A 19,279-nucleotide genomic window follows, 5' to 3' on the forward strand; every position below is an offset into this window, starting at 1 on the left:
TTCGCCTTCTCCAAGGATACTCGTCGACCAGTGTAACACCTGAGACAGAAGCCTTGATTAAGATATTACGTTGCCACGCATGGTCCACACACCGATCAGGCGCTCGATTTTACAGCTAAAGACAGACTTGACCCAGATATTCTGTAAAAACGAGTAGGCACGTCCGTTCTAATTGCGAATATCGATTCGACGGGACTCCTTGGTGCCACGCCATCGCCGCCATCGTTGTCGCCACCACCGGTCACCATGTGTTCAGTGTATCATCTTTCGACGGCAGGTTCAACTCGAACAGAAGAATATTCACGCGCCTGGCCACGTCGAATTGGGCCAGGGACAGGCTAATCGACGTCCAACCGAACAATGAAAGCTGCACCCGCAGCTTCTTTCAACTTCTCCGTTAAAGAAACCGAGGAACGGGCCTAAACAAGAATTCGACGCGACTCGTAGAACGTCTCCTGGATGGACTGAGAGGTTTCACGTTTGGTTAGACAAGAAGATTGAACTCGTCCTGATATATATCGTATGATACTATGGTTGGCTGGTTTGAATCTGTTTGTTAGGAGGTGGATGAATATTACAACGTTGTAGGCTAATATTTGGTAGTTTTGTTTCTGGGTGCTTTTGTATTCACGTATCTATTATGTAAGATCGTGTATGCTGGTATTTTTAATTTATTAATATTTTTAGGTTTATGTGCGAGGAACGATTGTGCACACTGATTATAAAAAGTATTTGCTCATATTCTTAAAATACCTCCGATAACAAACCACTGTTTGTAGTAAAAATACAGAAAAGGTATTAATGTTTGTGTTGCATATATTCTATATTTCCAAGTGTTTCTTTATTCTTCTTTTTTTTTTTTTTTTTTTTTAAGTAGACCGTTGGTCGAAACGAAGACTAGAAAATAGTCAATGAAAGACGGTCGAAGCTTAGTAAAGATAGCAATCTTAAACAATGCTATTTATGCGGTATTAGGTAATTTTCCTTGTACTATACTCTTACCTTGTGATTTATTATTTAATATCATGTTTCATTTATACATCATACTGTATTTGTTTTTACGATTTTGATATTCTATTTTGATTTGATGACAAAGAAGATCTACAAATAAATTTGACATGCTATGAATTCTACGAATTTGACATGCTACGTCATCGTTCTTACATACAATTAAAAACAATGTATACATTTGTCGAAAAAATTATCTTTTATTTTTTATACAATAATATAACGCAAGTTTACAACGCAAATGATATCGTGTTATTTGTCCTCTGAAATGTTATCGTCGAAATGTACATTACACAATAAACAACGTAACTCGATCTTGATATTGCCCCTCTTTTCAATCAAGTTTCACATCATTGATAATCAAACAGCAGCTGACAGACCGGTTAATTAAAACCAACTACGTATATCGATAGAATCATCCTATCAAGAATGATGAAACAGAAATTCTTCGGACTGATTTTTAAGCAGGCGAAAGGAGACCAAAAATCGATACTCATGCGTGTTGTTGTCGCGGGGTAATGTCCGCAGAGGCAACAGGTTTCTGGCGTCTTCTACTGCGACAAGTTCTTAAGTAGAATAGCCCTGGTTCTTCAGTACTTCAGGATCTTTCTGACTGCCGCGAAGCACCGCCACTTGTCTGGTAGATAAAATGGTTCGAAAACGTGCGGAAATGGACAATCCCAGCCTGTGACCCTTTGTATCGGAGCTTCCAAATGTAGAAAACACTCTTCCTGCATTGAAAATACTCTTTATACTCCTCTTTTATATTCTCATTTAACCATAATTTTTCTTTGAAATTTTATAGATTATTAAGTCATTATATTGCATTAGGATTTTTGGTAAAGTACATGGATTAAATTTTGTTTTCTTTTTGTGAAATTATATAATTTCCTATACGGCTCCCACTTCAATTTTTTTGACACAAGTTTTATACTTTGGTCATCGCTAGTTCTAATGTTAGGGAAGTATGAATTTAGTAAATTTGTTAAATTACTAATATTTGTTAACATTTAAGTTAGCAATATGTAATAAATGTATAGCATAGTTAATCAATGTTTCCAATTGTTGTAGATTGTGTTTCTGGAGAATATTGTTGGTAGAAAATTACTATATACTTCAAAGAGTGCAAGAATTTTAAGTAAAAGGTCAGAAGAATTTTTCTAATGGAAGGTCTACAAGAGGAAATCGCTATTAGTGATTAAATTCGGCACAAGAACCAAATTTTAGTATTTGGGAAGACTTAAAAATCTCCCACGATTCGTCTGAACAATTTTTCTAATGTACACATTATTTTAAAAGCAGCCACGATATCTCTGTTTAAAAAATTATTGAATTATAGAACTGGTAATTCACATAAATCTGAAATAATGAATTCATCGAAGAAGTGCATTGAATTACGTAAAAATTATATCGATTGCATATATTCAGGAAACTACGTGCGATTAAACTTTTATTTTTAAGAAACGACATTTCGTATGCACCAGTCTGATACAAATGAAGCCTGTAAAAGGAAGAATTTGAGAACTTAATTAACCGAGTGAGAACAGTTTTGCAAAGGTATTTAGATTAATGACAGTTATGACTACATTTCTCAGTTTTGTCACGTCGAACGACAGACATGATCGTATTATTAGGCGAATGTTTAAATTACAAACGATCGAACTATCCATTTGCTAATTTAGCGCTAGGTATAGGAGTTTTGCAAGGCAGCCGAGGTTTGTACATCTGAGCAAGCTGAAGCGTATCGAACCGTCACGAAGTGTGCGCATGACGTAACAGAAAATACGCGTAATGATATCCTGCCACATTCCAACAATGCGTTGAACATGCATCTAATGGATTTTGGCACCGTGCACGCGCTACGTGTAAATAATTTCGTAACTGGAATAAAATTCCGTTTATCTGTCAACTGTGTCTATACGACCGTTCGATTGGAATTACGTGCAGTTATTTCGCGTAACATGGCCTAATTGCTCTGATATTTGCTCCAACTTCCTTATACGTGCATAATGTTTGGATCGATCTATTAGATCGTTTCATAAGGTTCGCCGGTTTCTATTAAACTTTAACATTTTGAGTCGAATCGTTAATATTTTTATTGAGCCATTACGAGCTCAATTGTCAACGTAGTCTTTTCCGTTTTGTATTCGTAGTTCCATTTGGAAATTAAGTTGCGCATCGCAATCTCACACATGTATCTACGATTCAGAGTTTAATCAACATTTTTTAATAAAAATTTCCTCCTCGTTTATCAACGCATATCTCGTAAATCTGACTTTTATTTTTGTTCCGTTTGTATATCTATTCCTAGTCTTTCACTTTTAAAAGTCAGCTATATAAATTTATGAGTTTATTAACCTTTTTAAAGTATAAAAGTTCAATATCACGTATCTCACTTTCTATTCAATTTCAAGATTTATTTAATATTTCTTCGTTCGAAAAGATGCCGCACACTTTTATAGAAATTTTCGTACAACCAGACGATCGTTTGTCGCGTTTGAAAATATAGAGCTTGCGGATAAATCGAATTAATATTTTCAGTCGTCATTATCGTTTTAATTTTCATTTTATGGAATACATGAAGTATACAATGACACAAATTTTCACGACTCTCTGAATCTTCTTGAAATATATGCCTGGTAAGAATGAAATACCAATTAAGATAATAGACACAACGTACGTGGTAAATGGAACTTACGAAACGATCTAACAAATTGGCAGTTTACGTTCAAATACTTTTGATTCTTCCTTAGTGTAATCTCTCTTCGTCACAGTTGAACGAGATTTAAGTTGAAATGTGGTAATCAGAGTTTCAATTTCGCTTACGCTGTTATGTCATACCATTTTCGAGGAAACATTTACTTACCTGAACGACTGAAACTATTTCTGCTCCGAAGCCACTCGTTAGCGGCGCTTCATGGGCGATTACCACGCGGCCAGTCTTCTTCACCGACTGTAACATTGTGTATCATTATTAAAGTAAAACGATCGCGTGTAAATCACAGATTGTCTGGTATTAATCTTTCGAAATAATTTCGCACGATTGTAACATTCAGGTAATTACATTTGGAAATAATTCAACGATATATTAGAGTAATGAGAAATTAGTGTTCTGATATTCTAATATATACACGCTAATACCAAAATATCAAAATTATATTATTCCATTTCTGAGTAAGATAAAATACAAGGCAACAGGATATATTAAGGTTTCATAGTTCCCTTATTTATTACACGTATGTGCATAAGGATATTAGGCAGTTTGTAGAGGTTTGATACCTTAATAATACCATTAATCATTATCAAGAGAAAATGAATAATCTGCAAAAGACAATGTAAGATACATAGAAGACCAATTGATCATGTTTATAGAGATAAATTGTTTGATTTTTATAAAGTTAACCACTAACCATATATTATAGTTTTAAAATCGACAACTTCCGAATGGCTCGTATCGAAATATTTCTTATTTTGAGGAATTCGATCCAATTACTCTAGAGTCCCTACGATGTTGTATATGTAATTTTCGTAATATATTACGATATCAACCCTTGCACAGAAGATAATGTCAAACAATTTCCACAGTCCCATTCACAATCCCTCGATAGCATATATAATTGAACTAACCCGCTTATATCCCGAACCGTAAGCACGAACATCAATGCCTCTCCTAACACAGCTTGTTATTTCGTCGAAGGATAATCTCATCACTTACTCGAGCAACTCGATCCCTTTCCACACATCTTCGCTGGTATTATAGAAACGTCCAATTATGAAATCAGCAATTAGACATTCATAGTCATTGCAACGGATGGTTCCATCCGTAATGTCGAATATAGACCAAACATGACTACCCACAATCATCCACGCTATCACGTGTCACGGAGGGTAATTCGTTTGGTAGAGCGAGCTGTTTCCCAGATCAATTCGTGGATGATTTACGCACCGTCCCATATTGGTCGGAATAGCAATAACTTATACGCGGACAGAGCATGGAACCCTTAAATCCTAAGAAACATATATCTACAATAATGATAATTTCGGATGGAAATAACTACGTTCAGAAGATGTTCGTACCACGTTAGATCAAACTATGTATTATACGTGAAAAGAAAATTGAGCGTATTTTTGTTTCCTTTTCATTAGTACTGAATCGAAATCGCGTAAAGAAATTCTTGTAAAAACAGAATTTGGTGTTTTAGCATACTTCGTCAAACTTCCAAAACCAGTATATTATTCCTGAGAACGTAATTACAAGGGTGGCGAGCAGAATAAATTACATGGTGTTTTAATCGGTTCGTTAAGTTACAAGAAGCACAGTCTTAACTCTTGTGGACCTTTTCTTGCCGATATGGGCTAATGCCACCAGCGGAGCTGGTTCGCCGCAAGAACGTTGCATTCTATCCGAGATACATTATCCAATCTTCATGAATCCTCCCTCTCTCTCTCTCTCTCTCTTTCTCTCTCTATCTTTTAGAACTCGTTTAAATAAACAGAAACTAAATTTCTATACAACCACTCGAATCCTTATCAGTTTCCATTTCTCACGATCTTCTTAAGCTTCTTAAACTCGTTTAAATAAACGAAAACTAAATTTCCATATAACCACTCTAACCCCTTATCGTTCAGTATTTTTCACGATCAGGCTTCTTTACATTCTACCGCCTGTTAAAATCATGGCTTTCGGAAACCATACGATGCCTTTTATGCTCTGAGTGGATTTTATCCGCTAATAAGGGAATCTCGCGACAAATATCCTGTTCGAATGGCCTTGACAAAACATATGAAAGTATGTGAACGATGGCTGCTTTGTTTTATGTAGCCACCGATCCCACGTTTTAGGTTCCGAACTGCGTTTAGCTGTCAATTTGGTAATTGAAATTTGTAAGTTTGGGAAAGATCTTCAAGACTGAAGTTCGATAATTTGGAAAATTGGAAATTTCGGAGTTTGATATTCGGCGGTAGAAAAATTCTACGATTCGAAATTTAACGGAGGATCTAAAATCACAAATTTAAGTATCAAGGAATTTAGAATGAAAGATTTGGAAATCGGGGAATTAGAAATTAAAAGCTTGAAATTCGAGGATCGAAACATTCGAAATTTGAGAAGGAATTCGAAAGTTCGGCGTTCGAGAATCCAAAGATAGAGAAGCTTTCGATCTGAAGATCGAAAAATTCGAAATCTCGAATTTAAAAGTTAACGAATAACAAGAAAGTACGATAATTTCCCTCTTTGACTTTATCGCAGGAGAATCTCGCGACAAATATCATCGACATCGACGTATCGAAATTACGCGAAACGGGTTTACAATTGCGCTCGCCACCTAGCACGCAGCGGGCTGGTTCACGCGAGTTACTGTGTATAATACTGTCACACATAAGCAGCCGGTGCATACCGTACAATCGGCATATCATTAAACTAAAGATCGATTAGCATAAATCAGCGCGATATTAGCGTCGTGCCGTACTGCGGTGTGCCGTAATTCGGACGAGTGAATGTTGCCTTCTCGTTCGTGTATTCGAATCAACGTGACAACGCGACGTTTAGCGTTTCGATGTTAAATGAGTAAGTAAACGCTCGGTGAATTTTATTTGAGATTCGGTTGATAACAACAACGATACCGAATAATTTGTGTGAATGAATATTGTCTGTGTTTGAAAATTTCAATCAACGTGACGATGGGGATATTCAATATTTTCAAGTTAAATAGATAAGTAAATATTTCAAGTGTATTTTGCTTCGAGCAAATGATTCGAACGTTTTAGATATTATTAATAAATAAAGTTATAATCTTGGCAAACATTTGGCGGTTGTTTGATACAAACGATGCAATACAGGGAGGTTTCTAATTGTATTAGATTGTCCGAAAAGTTTCTTTCGTTTTATAAGGAAATATGTTTTTTGTTTTATATTAGTTTATTGAATTATGCACGAACATAATAATAAAAATATAACGAAATTGATCATACCTAATTCAATAAAATAATATAAAACAGAAATTGTTGTTCATCTATTATCATCTTATGAAACAAAAGAAACTTTTCGGACAACCTAATAGTATTATTAAATAATATTATATCTGCATCTCTTTGTGAAACTATCGGATTCATTAACTAATAATGTCAATGAATTAGTTATTATTACTTTTTGATATTACTATTATCGTTTATGTGCATTTTTGTATAATATAAACCGGAGGACATCGTAAAGTCGAAAGACAAGCGAATATGAAGATCCATATGTATTTAAAATATTAATAAATTAACAGCTAAACGAACAGACAATGTACAGGTTATAAACTGTTGCGACGTAAAGAATTTCTAGGATTTTCCAATGTTACGAGTCGAATAAAGCAATGCCAACCAATTCTTAATTTGTAGAATTTACCAGAATTTATTGCTTCTTTTATTACCAAATTTATTACTATGCAAGAAATTAGTCGGTACAAATAATTTGTAACTCGCTCGTAAAGTTTCGCTAACAATATTCGTGGAATTATGCAAGAGCGCAGTGAACTCGCGTTGAATTTTCGATAGGCGGAGAGAGGCTGTGGAGGAGAGGCTTAATGAGCCGGTAATCGAAGGAGAGAGGCGCTAAAACAGCGACGATCGCGTTGGATTATTCGCGGTGGTACCGATTTCGCAAATAAAAATGGACGTGAACGCGTATATCTACATTTCGCAATTATTTCGCAACGTTCCACAAGAAAGAAAGCAACGCTAACTTTTTTCGACCGATTTCGAAAGATTCGTCTTGAAATCGAGATCTTTCGTTTTCTAATTGAAAAGAAAGTCACCGTTTGTAGTTCGGTATCTTCGCATTAAAAGGAAACGGTAAAAAAAATTAATCGAAATAATATTTCGATGTATAATTACTGTATGCTAATATGGAGGGATAAAAAAATATGTTTTCTACGAGCATAATATCTGACAATAAAATTCTGTAACAGCTTTGGGATACAATGAATCGTTTCTAGTTTCTCTCGAAAGATAAATGTTTCTCGTTTACACCTTGATACGTTAACTTCTTTATTTCTCTACCTGTTTAATTATTCTTCGTTTCTATGAATATCCATCATTTATAGACTGTGCAGGTTTATTCTTTTATGGGAAATTTATACATACATAATAGCACGTAGAATACACACAATATGCTAGAATATATAAAACTTTCATGTAAGTTGCATTCCTTTAACTGTATTCATAAAGATCTGAATTTGCATAAACATTCGCAATTTATTGCCGCATAAAGTAAATTCCGATTACTGTTCGTTGATAATTGTTAAAGTGGTACAAATGTACGATTCGTGTCATTTTCATCCTTAACCTCGTTTAATTCCTGTATCATTGATACTATACAATCTATTTCTACCACATTATCCAACAGAGGGGAAACAATATTTTTTAAAACACGAACCTTCCTCCGCCAGTAGCGCCAAAGAAAATTATTCGTTAAAAAATGAGACGATTTAAAAGGTCCTGAAACACAAACCCTCCTGCACAAGTTGCCCAAGTGTAACTGCTTTCCACGAACGAATCGTACGATTAAAATACCGCGTATCTCCCTCTCTCTCTCTCTTTCTCTCTCTTATATCAACGAAGGACACGAACCCACGTAATAGCCGCGCAAACGTAACAGTCTCGCATTTAAACGTAACGCATGCAAACGATCCGGTTGCGTTAAACGCGATGGAAAAGAAAAAGATGCAAGAAAAGAAAAAAAGGAATAGAAAAGAAAACGTAGCGAATTATAATGACGAAATTACCTTGCAAACGAGTTCCGTGTCCCAAGGCAGGATAGAAACGAGGTCTATCACCTCGCAGGACGCCCCGAGCTCCTCTTGGACAAGATCGGCCACCTCCAACAGTACGTGCACCTGAGTACCCCAGCCCACGAGTGTCACCGCGTCACCTACGTGCAAATCCACACACCTGTAACGCCGCTTGCCTCGTTTCACCTTACGCCTCTCGCAATTGCCCGCCGCGTCCTCTCTATAAGAGTCAGTATATACACCAGTGTCGCCGGTATCCTGTTTCAGGAGACCGGTCATCGCGTGTGCCACTCCATCGATCGAATAATGAAAGGACGGTCGCGACCGATGAATATTATACGGGATGTCAGAGATCATTTTATTCCATAAAACTTTGTCAACCTGTATATCGTAGTACATTTTATTTTATGCAACTTTCGTACTAGAAATTTTTAATCTTATAACGGGTTACAAGGTAATGCGAATGAAATAATAGGTTCATAGTAAAATTATTAGAAAACACAAGAGCAGCGAGAGACGTCCAATTTGCACTAAATATCGGCGGAGCCCTCTTTTACAATAATTCACCAACCAATACTTTAGTAAATCGATATGTATGATATAGAGACAAGTGCAAAGTAATTATTTCCAAAAATTAATCAACGCGCTCGACTCTCAAGAAGATCAAGAAATGGAACTATCAACGTGTTCTCGAAAATCACTCAAAATAAACTTCTTCGTAAATTCAAAGCTTTCAGAAAATTCTTAGTTCGTTTAAGTAATTCATGGCCGAACAATTGCCCGTTAAAAAACTTCTCGCTTGTGACGAACACATTGTATACAAACCAATAACCGTTCATTATCGATCATTCGCGCCGAATTAGCAGTTCACGAGCGTGTAACGAATTATTTATCCGGTCAATTAATCGTCGACGATATAGCATAACGATGCCATAAATTCCCTGTCCGCAAACTCGTGAAAGTTTCATCACGATCTTGATTCGATCGTCCATCGATCGTACGAATGTACGAAAAAGAAATAGCGGTTTACATTACGCGCGAGGAATGATCAAACGTGATCCATGGTATTGTTACGCAGTCTCAAAGTGAAACTTGTCCAGAGAAGACTCGTTGCTCCTTCCTGTAACGCTTACCTTCTCTCACAACCTCAGCCTTGCCGATCTCTATCTTGTAATGAGCTGTCGGCACATCGTCGATCGCAGTACGGTACAATATTTTCGGCTCGAACATGATGCAGGGATCCGGTTCCTCTATGCAGCTCAACAAAAGACCTTTCGCCTGTTTCGCTCCGCGGGGCATAACGATCTGAAAAGGACGTTCGGTTACATTTCATTTCTCTCCGTGTACCGGTCGTGCACATGCAATCGGTGATTACGTCCTGGAATTCGGAGAAGAGCGACCTTATCCTGTTCGACGGTCTCTCGATACTGAGAACGATGTGTAGGTGAAAATTGCGATTTGATTCTTTCGGATGATGTAAGGTGAGTTTGATCTGTCTTTTTGGTGTGCAGAACGGCCTTGAGGTTTCTATGGAAAGGCTATGGACGGTGGTTACCATATGTTATCGATTTTAACCGCGTTTAGCTGGCAATTTGGTAATTTGAAAACTTTAGAATTTCGAGACACGAAGTTTGACGTTCAAGGACTGGGAAATTGGAAATTTAGGCTCTGGAATTTGAAAATTGGACAACTGGTAAATCGAAAAATTTTAGATATAAAACGTGAAAGTGTCAAAGTACTTCGTGTTCGACGATAGTACCCTCAGTTATAATTTGTACTGGTGTTCCTATAAAATTGTTATTTTCTTCTTTAAAGTTCCTTCGATCTACTGCGAGGATTCACCAGGATTTCAATATTACTTCCGTAGTTTTGTTTAAAGATACGCAATAATTTAACCTTCACTTCATAAATGAACGTAAGGAAATTCGAAGGTCTAAAGTGAAGGAATTGAATGATTGTGTGCCAGGGTACAATCCGTTTTCCTTGGAAATGTCCATCAAACTATCCCTTCCATTGCGTTAAATCAAATACGCATTAAAACACGAAGCTTTTTTTTCAAAATAATTAAGACCAAGCCAAACCATTTATATAAATTCTTATCCAAAATACATATATGAAAGTATTTCCATACTATCAAGAAAACAATTTTCTATCTTTCCTTTAAACTTTCCAAAAAATAGTCCATCTTCCGTAAACAAAATATACTTTATCAAATGTTTCTCTTCAATAACTCAACAAAAATGATAGGAGAATGCAGAGTAACGTCGCTTGACTCAGGAGAAGTACGAAATAACGTGCACTTTGGTTAATGAAATTCAAAGTTCGATGAAAGTACCGTTTGAAACAGGTAAGCGATAGAATGTATTTCTTTGTTTGAAAAATTCGTAGCATCTTTAACAATTCATAGTCTAAAAAATAATCGAATAAAATTGCTGAATTATAATCGTACATGGATAATTGTATATTAAAAGGAATTAAGGAAGAATTAATTATCTATTCCCATTTGTTACACGTATATTTATTCCAGGTTTTATAATAAGATTCTTAAAATTATTAATTACGAATTTGAAGAATTTCAAGTAAAAGTTACTCGAAAGAATTCTATGCTGGAAAGAATAAGAAGTTTCTCAAAAAGAACCACTGGAAAAGGCAATATATACGTTATTTAACAAAATGTTAAACATTTTTTTAATTTCGCTCCGAACTATCCAAACGATTTAATACTATATGCTAGCATCATACGTTTTATTACGTTGCAGGTTTGTTTCCACGGTTGGTGTACTATGTCAAAGCGCGCGACGAAGAGCGTGCGATCTCTCAGCTTCAGGAAATGTCGACGCGATGTTGCGCACTGCTGTTCATGTAATCGAGATGTATAGTGTCGGTAGTGACACGTTAGTGTACGAGGAAAACTTTCCTCATGCATACGTAGATACGTGCGTCGTGCAATATTCATAGAATCTCTTCCAGAAAGTTAAGAGTCAATGGCTATAGAATAAAAGCGAACTCGACAATGAAGGATCTCGTACATATCCTTGAGCATAGAAATCCATTCTGGATGCTCTTCAACTTTTTATAACGTTTCTATTCATTCGTCATCAATTTGTTCCGTGATCGTTTCAATCTGAACGCGATAAATAGCCGGCGATTAAATTTACAAATTATTTAGTTGCGAATTAAATGAGAAACGTTATAGTAAACAAAAAGAAAGAAATTATTGCCAGAATGATTATTGAGGTAAAGTGGCTAGTTTCTCTCTGTATCATTGATCTATTGTTTTCAATGGATCAATTATTTCGGTGGGCGATTGTATCTGATAGAGACATCTGTCTAAGAATGAGGAAAGTATTCGTTATCGACGTGAGCTGAAGAACTTTGTAATCTACAGGACACAAAGAGCTTTCTCATCAATAAAAGCTAAAGAACTTTGACACTAACTCAACAGTGATAACATTAATAGTTGCTGGAATTATAATCGGTTGTGGCTATGAATATATGAATAATTATTGTAGACGAAATATAGAATTTTTTATATCCTTATGATATTTGTGTTAATATTAATTAAATTTTACCTTCTTTTTACCATCATTATGACGTCAATATTTAGCTCTGCTTTATACCTTGTCTGAGATTTAACCTGCATTAACATCAAAAGTAATATGAATGTAATGATATATTACAATACAGACATATGTGAAATCACAAATTTACATTCTATTTCGTGCATATGACATTGCAGTGTATATGTATATCTACATATTGAAAACTATTATGTAATTTAATATAATTCGATATAAGAATAATTTGATTTGAAATATTCTGTAACTTATTATATTGTGTTATGCTCAATTATTTGGAATACAAATATACAATAAAACTATGATAGTTAGTAAATTATGAACTATTAACTCGTTCTCTGTAATCAAATTTACCACCATTAAGTTGACAATATTTTTAGCCAATCAGCGCCGACCTCCTTGTTTTAATTCGTGTGAACCTCGTAGCAATGATGTTGCGCGCGGAATCTTTGGTCGGAAAATGTCGTTGCATAGTTCGTCGCGATTTTATCTAATTTTAACTAAATTTTTAAGTGTGTCAGTGGAATATTGTATTTCATGTGCTTCATTTGCGTGCCAAGAAACCACGTATACCTGAATCCAATCAAATTATCAACTACAAGGTAAGAATTTGTATCTAATATTCTATAGTCCAACATTTACGCGCCATTGGAGATCATACTTATGGTACAATGCTTTGTGGCGTCTTCAAATATTGTTTCGTTACTGAATGTTTCTTCATATTTGCTCAATAATCATTTGAATTTCATAGAACTTTATTATGAAGTAAGTGTCTGTGGTATCATATTCATAAATCTTTATAAAGTTATATAAATATATTAATGTTGCATAAATGAATTAAAATATAATAGATACCATAAAATATGTTTTTCTTTGCTATAATCGTGATAAATCAGATTATAGCTACTATGGATATGCCTTCCGATAAACTAATGTTCCAACGGATACATCAGAACAATTAAATATAACAATTCTTATGAGAATACCTGCATCGATCTTCGGATGTTTCATTCTACGGAACAACAGTTTGTACTGTAACGGCCCATGGCCGTAGAAAAAGTTTCAAGTTGAAACGGAAAATTCAAAACTGGACGAGACTCTTATTATTGTGCCTTTGAATATTAACGTTGTTTTGAGTTACGAGGTTTAAATTGTTATTGCTGTTTCTTGTAATTTTTAGCTACAGTTACACAAGAAGGTTAACTTTTTGTAGTAACATCCGTTGATATAAATGTATGAACACGTTCCCTATTCTTTCTTCGATTGGTATAGTATCATAATACATCTGACTATTACAAATTCATCCACTCGTTACTTTGTTAAATACGCCTACACGTTATAACCACCTCAGTATATTCTTCATACAGAACAGTATAATGTGGTATAGTACATATAGTACAATAAAATAGTGGAAAATATCAAGCTATTTCTCTTGTCTATTCTTTGGAACATTAGTTCATCAGAAAATGCATCCAGTTTAACCATAGCTTAATACCTCCGATAGTAATAGAAAAAGGCATGTTTCATAATATCTATATTATATTTTAATTTAATATATTTAATACTAACAAATTATACCTTCAATCCTGGTGTATGAGCAAAATAAGCTTCTGGACTCTGGGAATGGTAGAGTCCTCCATGACCGACAGCGCCACACGGTGTCCGAACTGTCAATTTACCACAATTGAATTCTGCTCCACTTCGGTATCTAAATTTTGCTGCTTCGTTTACCAACTACAGATAGAATAATTTATATTACAAATTAAATTGTTTATGCATTTCGATGATAGGATTCTTTTCTTTAGAAAAGCGGTTTTAAGCTCGTGAAAATTAGTGATCGAAATTTTTGAAAATGTTGATACCTGATCGAAGGCGGGAAATATGTAATCAGCAAATTGAATTTCCGCGATCGCTGTCACACCAACGGTGGCTAAACCAATTCCAAAGCCAGCGATTCCTTGCTCGCAAAGTGGCGTGTTAAAAACTCGATCATTGCCGAATTCCTTTTGTAAATTCATCGTACAGCGAAATACTCCTCCGAATGCGACATCTTCACCGAAGATCACTAAGTTAGGAAAATTATCAGTGTTCTTTATTGGTAAAATGTTTGCACGTAAATGAGGGCAAATGTAGTATATAACAATATTTATACTGATATTAATATTGGATAACAGGTCTATAGTAATTTACATATTATAACTAGAACCTTATCAATTTAAAAAACTGATATAGAAATTAATTCGTCTCTCTGAAAATTAATATTCTAACTTCACACAGTACTAGTAATTTTTTAAATCAGTTAATAGCAACTAGTAAGTAGTGACTAGGATTATTTATAGTACACACTTCTCTTAGTAATTTCATTGAGTATCCAAAAAGAGAGAGAGAGAGAACATTTTTGACATTTCATTACCTGCATCAGGGTCATTCTTCATTGCTATTCGAAGTCCATGATTTATCGCTTGATACATATTCATTTTTTCAGTTTCACCTAAAACATAATTGTATTAAAATTATATAGTTATACATGCCATTACATCTTCACTGTTTTTTTTTTTTTTTTTTTTTTTTTTGCCATTCACGATTCAACTTCTTCATTTATACGCCGTACTGAAATATTCTCTCGTGCCTACTTATTTGTCTCATCATTCTTACCAGGAAACGTCAAATGTAATTTAATGCACAACTACTGTAATTAGTAATAAATTAGCGATTCAATTGCTGACATAAAAGCATTACACAGACGTGTATTTTCATCTTTTTACCTACACAAATCAATTTTTTTTTTTTAAATTACAATAATATATCTTTATGAAAATGTCACAAAAATATATTCATTCAACGATTAACAAAAATATATCTTCACTCAATAATTAACGAAAAATTATTTTTATCCTCTTAATGCGCATGCCCGTGTGAGACACGGATATGATTAACGAAACATTTTTTAACAAATTTACATATTTAGCGATAAACAGTCACGTTTTTGTATTTATAAAAAAGTATTGTATTCTATTTTCAAAAAGTATTGTTATAAGTATTCTCTTTAACTTGTCCTTCTTAGATCTTGTACTTTGCATCTTATTGTATTAAAAACGTAATATATAGTATTAGAACTATCAAATATATATATATATATATAATTACATAGCTAAGAAAGAATTGCGCCAAAGAAAATTGCGCGTCTTTAACTGATTAAATCGAAAAAAGTTGCACGTTTGGGAGTTAATCGACTGGTGGTCAAAGAATCACAATTAAAAAGCAATCGTATTTACTCACCAGGGACGATGATGGTTTTGTCGGTATAATAGGTGAATTGTATCCACCTGACATGGTCGCGTAACATCGATGATCTTCGCGTGAAATTAAGAATTAGAGACGCGTTTAAACGCGTAGACAATTTACTAAGTATCATCGCAACGAAATGACGGCTTATACAGCGTGGCGATAATGTATTCGGTTTAATATGTTATCATTATTTACATACAATATCGTATTTTAAAACTCGAGGGCCCATAGTCGTTTGAATATTGAATTTCGTAAAAGCCTTGTTCAGTGGTTCACATACTAATGATACTATGTGTCATACATGTAAAGATATCACGTGACGCTAGCAGTACAGCACGAGCTGTAGAAGTTCCCAAGTTGCTTTAGATAAGTATTCTTATCATGTTACATTTCTTTTTCCTCTGTTATCGAATTAGATTTTTCCTTGCATTTGTAACTACAGAGAAGCATTATATGCAGCTGTAATACACAAGTTAGATGTAGATATGTACGTATACTATATGTACATGGTGTAAGAAATTATTGTAAAAAGTTTATTCTTTGTTTTTCTGTATTTCAATGATTTTCATAGAATATGTGACTCTTATTTCCTCATAGTGGGATTAAATGAGGGTATAGGCGGTTATCTTGTTTATGGGAAACACTCTTTGATAATGTTTTGATTATCGTCATAACATAACGTAATACTATTACTGCATCATGTACAATATCTTCGATTCGAGGTTTCAAAATATTCATTTATATATATGAATTTATATATGAATAAAAATTGAAACTTGTAGAATAAAAATTCGAATATACGAACTAACATTAATAAAAAATGTGTTTTATATAATAGTGTTTGAAAAGTATTTATAAAATTCTTTGAACATTATAAAGTACATATTTCAAACAAAATTTTCAGGAAATGTTTCAATAATGTTACATCTTCGTATTAGTTTTCTAAGTCTCCGCCAGATGTCAAATCAAACGCTCAAACCGAGTTCCCATGGCAACTAGCTGGCAGGCGTCGCTGGTAAACGTCAAACATACTGGTTACGTAGAAATAGTGGGGTTATATTTAGTGGTAATAAACAATTATCGCGAAAAATGGGTCGTACTGATTGGGATCGTATATTATCAGCGGATCCATCGTCATTAACCGACGATGACATGGAGGATCTTTATCCTGCTATGATCAGTTGCGACGTTGACGAAATTAGTGATATACATAACCTACGAACTTTGATGAAATTATCTCAAGAAATACTGCAATACAAAGACAATCAAGTAAAAATAATCATTCTTATTTAACACGAATTGTTTTTCATAGAATATCTCTATTGTTATTTGTGTGATATTTATTCAATAAAATGCAGCACTTTCTTATTCTTCTATCGTGTCTTTTCTCGTCGAATATAGAATAGTATTTATTTATTTTAATAATTAGTATTCTTGTGTGATATTCTGAAATTTATTTTGTTAATAGGTAGAGTCATTACTTTTAGAATGCGGCGAATTAAAACAAACCATTTCTTCCTTAAAACCTGAACCTGCTAAGCGTAAAAAGAAAGGTAAATCGTGTATATTCGTTAGTTGAAGTATAATTTTAATCAAGGTTTACTTTATTACTCTATTACAATCGAAATATATTATAAAATATGTTTCATTTTATATGATAGAATGGGGCACTTCCGATTCAAAACATGAAACCACCGATGTATCTAAAGTAAGATATTTTATTAGTAATATAGCAAAGATATAAAAAACTCTTATAAAACTATCCGTATTATTTTGTTTTAAGCACGTAGATGTATCTGAAAGTACTGATTATGACGATGCTTTGCAAGGCAAAAATAAAAAGATTAAAATTCTTATGACAGAATTAGAGGTGAGTTTCAGATGGAGCAAAATATCGTTAGAATGTTCTGTTTACATCTTTGTAATTCCATAGACTTTTGAAAGGGACAATTTAGTTTTAAAAGGACGGTTAACCACTTTAACCCAAGAAATGGAAGATGCAACGTATAAAATGAATGAAATGACCGAAGAACTAAGTTCTGCACAAATCAAATCTATAGAGTATAAAGGTTATTAAAATGAAAAGTTGTTTAGTTCGTTATGAATAGGTTCAGTTTTATGATCAAACTGCAAGAATATATTTTTTACAGAAAAAATATTTGACTTAGAACGAGAAAAGGCAGCATTAGTGACACAGGTTGAGGAAGTAACAGCTCAGCAGTTAGACAGAGATAAAGCAATAGATGAATTTAGTACAGAAATTGATGCTAGAATCAATGAATGGAAGGTATATGGTAGTGTAATTCAACTTTAATTCCCAAAGTTCAGGCTATGATGCTACATGATTAATTTTATTAGTTTTTGCTTTTATTGATACGAATTAAAAAATTTTGAAACTGTTTTGATATTCATTTACAATATTATTTTTTTAGTTTTATATTAGAATTTATAAATTTTCTTACCGTATTTCACTATCCTACCAAAATGTTGGTAATTTAAAAAGTAAACGAATATCAAACATATTGTTTTATATTATAATTATTTACGTTTACTTGTACTTTGAATAAATAGAAGATTGTATCTGTTGATGACTATGGGAATTAAAGGATTAAAGTAAGATTATGAAGTTTTTCACACGTCTTAATTCGTCCAAAATTTGTTAGGCAATATTAGATGAAAAAGACGATGAAATTCTGCGATTAAGAGAACATTTGTCTCAGTCTTTCATGCAATCCGTAGCCTCTGTCAAAGAGCAAAATAAATCCGAAATCGTCTATTTGAACGAGCAGATAGATCATCGTGATAAAATTATACTCGAGTTAAAAACGAAATTATCTGAAGCCACCGTTGAAATCAACGAAAGTGCAACTCTCATAGAAAAATTAAAAACAGATGCTCAAAAGTATGTATATAATCGTTTTTAAGGAAATAAAAGTTTTGAATATAATCGATCTGTGGTTAAAATTTCATTGATATTTCCTTCAGGATGAGAAAGATTGACAAAAAGAAGGAGCAGAGGGATTTGTTAAAAAAATTACAGGATGCGAACGAACAGATATCTAATCTGCAAATTAAATTAAATGAAGCGGAGGAAGATGCGGAGTCAAAAAGTGGCAAAGTCAGTTCATTAGATATATTTTATTTAACAAACACTTATGTTAGTCTCAGGTCTTTTAAACATTTCATTTTATTCAGTTGTGCGAAGTATTAGGAACGTTGAGAAAATACGAGGACGAGAATCAAGCTTTAACAGACGCATTGAACGAAATAAAAAATCTAAAAAGTGAACTGGAGAGCAAAAGTGGTCGTATAACAGATTTAATTAATGTGGTGAACAAATTAGAGATGTTAAACTCGTACCAGGAAATGGAAATTATAACCCTTAGGTAATTGTAAGATCACTGCACCTTTTCAAAGCTTTCATTGCACATATGTTAATAATATGGACTGTAGAGAAAAATTAGGTATACCAGAAGACGAATCGGTTTCCATCGAACACGCTTTAGCGAAACGTAGAGAGCAGGAAAAGAAATTGACGGAACTTCTGCATCAAAATAAATTGCTCGTCGAGGAAAATTTAGAATTAAATTCAGACGTAAGAAGCAAATACTCAATGACGATATTTGTCGATTG

The 19,279-nt window shown here is 33.9% G+C and overlaps 2 protein-coding genes and 1 long non-coding RNA gene across 3 annotated transcripts in view; 2 read left to right on the forward strand and 1 right to left on the reverse strand.

Moving 5' to 3' along the window:
* Positions 1-1,188: 1,188 nt before the first annotated feature.
* Bckdhb (Branched chain keto acid dehydrogenase E1 subunit beta) lies at positions 1,189-15,922 on the reverse strand. Its single transcript, XM_072008144.1, has 8 exons — positions 15,638-15,922; positions 14,772-14,849; positions 14,221-14,423; positions 13,937-14,092; positions 9,914-10,085; positions 8,775-8,920; positions 3,875-3,961; positions 1,189-1,739 (listed from the first exon to the last, which is right to left on the reverse strand). Exons 1-8 carry the CDS (start codon positions 15,771-15,773, stop codon positions 1,599-1,601), a joined length of 1,119 nt encoding a protein of 372 aa, XP_071864245.1. The 5' UTR covers positions 15,774-15,922; the 3' UTR covers positions 1,189-1,598.
* LOC139989666 (uncharacterized) lies at positions 10,085-11,414 on the forward strand. Its single transcript, XR_011800378.1, has 3 exons — positions 10,085-10,327; positions 11,028-11,127; positions 11,308-11,414. It is a non-coding gene; the product is annotated as an uncharacterized lncRNA (long non-coding RNA).
* Positions 15,923-16,671: 749 nt separating the features above from the next.
* Positions 16,672-19,279, forward strand: part of Cep290 (Centrosomal protein 290kDa) — a 169,621-nt gene continuing 167,013 nt past the window's right edge. Inside the window, exons 1-10 of the mRNA XM_072008121.1 lie at positions 16,672-16,915; positions 17,115-17,199; positions 17,308-17,354; positions 17,430-17,516; positions 17,580-17,715; positions 17,797-17,933; positions 18,310-18,548; positions 18,632-18,764; positions 18,842-19,032; positions 19,100-19,241. Coding sequence (XP_071864222.1) covers positions 16,736-16,915; positions 17,115-17,199; positions 17,308-17,354; positions 17,430-17,516; positions 17,580-17,715; positions 17,797-17,933; positions 18,310-18,548; positions 18,632-18,764; positions 18,842-19,032; positions 19,100-19,241 — 1,377 coding nt within the window. The 5' untranslated portion in view covers positions 16,672-16,735. The remainder of the gene's footprint in view (positions 16,916-17,114; positions 17,200-17,307; positions 17,355-17,429; positions 17,517-17,579; positions 17,716-17,796; positions 17,934-18,309; positions 18,549-18,631; positions 18,765-18,841; positions 19,033-19,099; positions 19,242-19,279) is intronic.

The sequence above is a fragment of the Bombus fervidus genome, chromosome 8, assembly GCF_041682495.2.
Source record: "Bombus fervidus isolate BK054 chromosome 8, iyBomFerv1, whole genome shotgun sequence".
NCBI classification, from domain to species: Eukaryota; Metazoa; Arthropoda; class Insecta; order Hymenoptera; family Apidae; genus Bombus; species Bombus fervidus.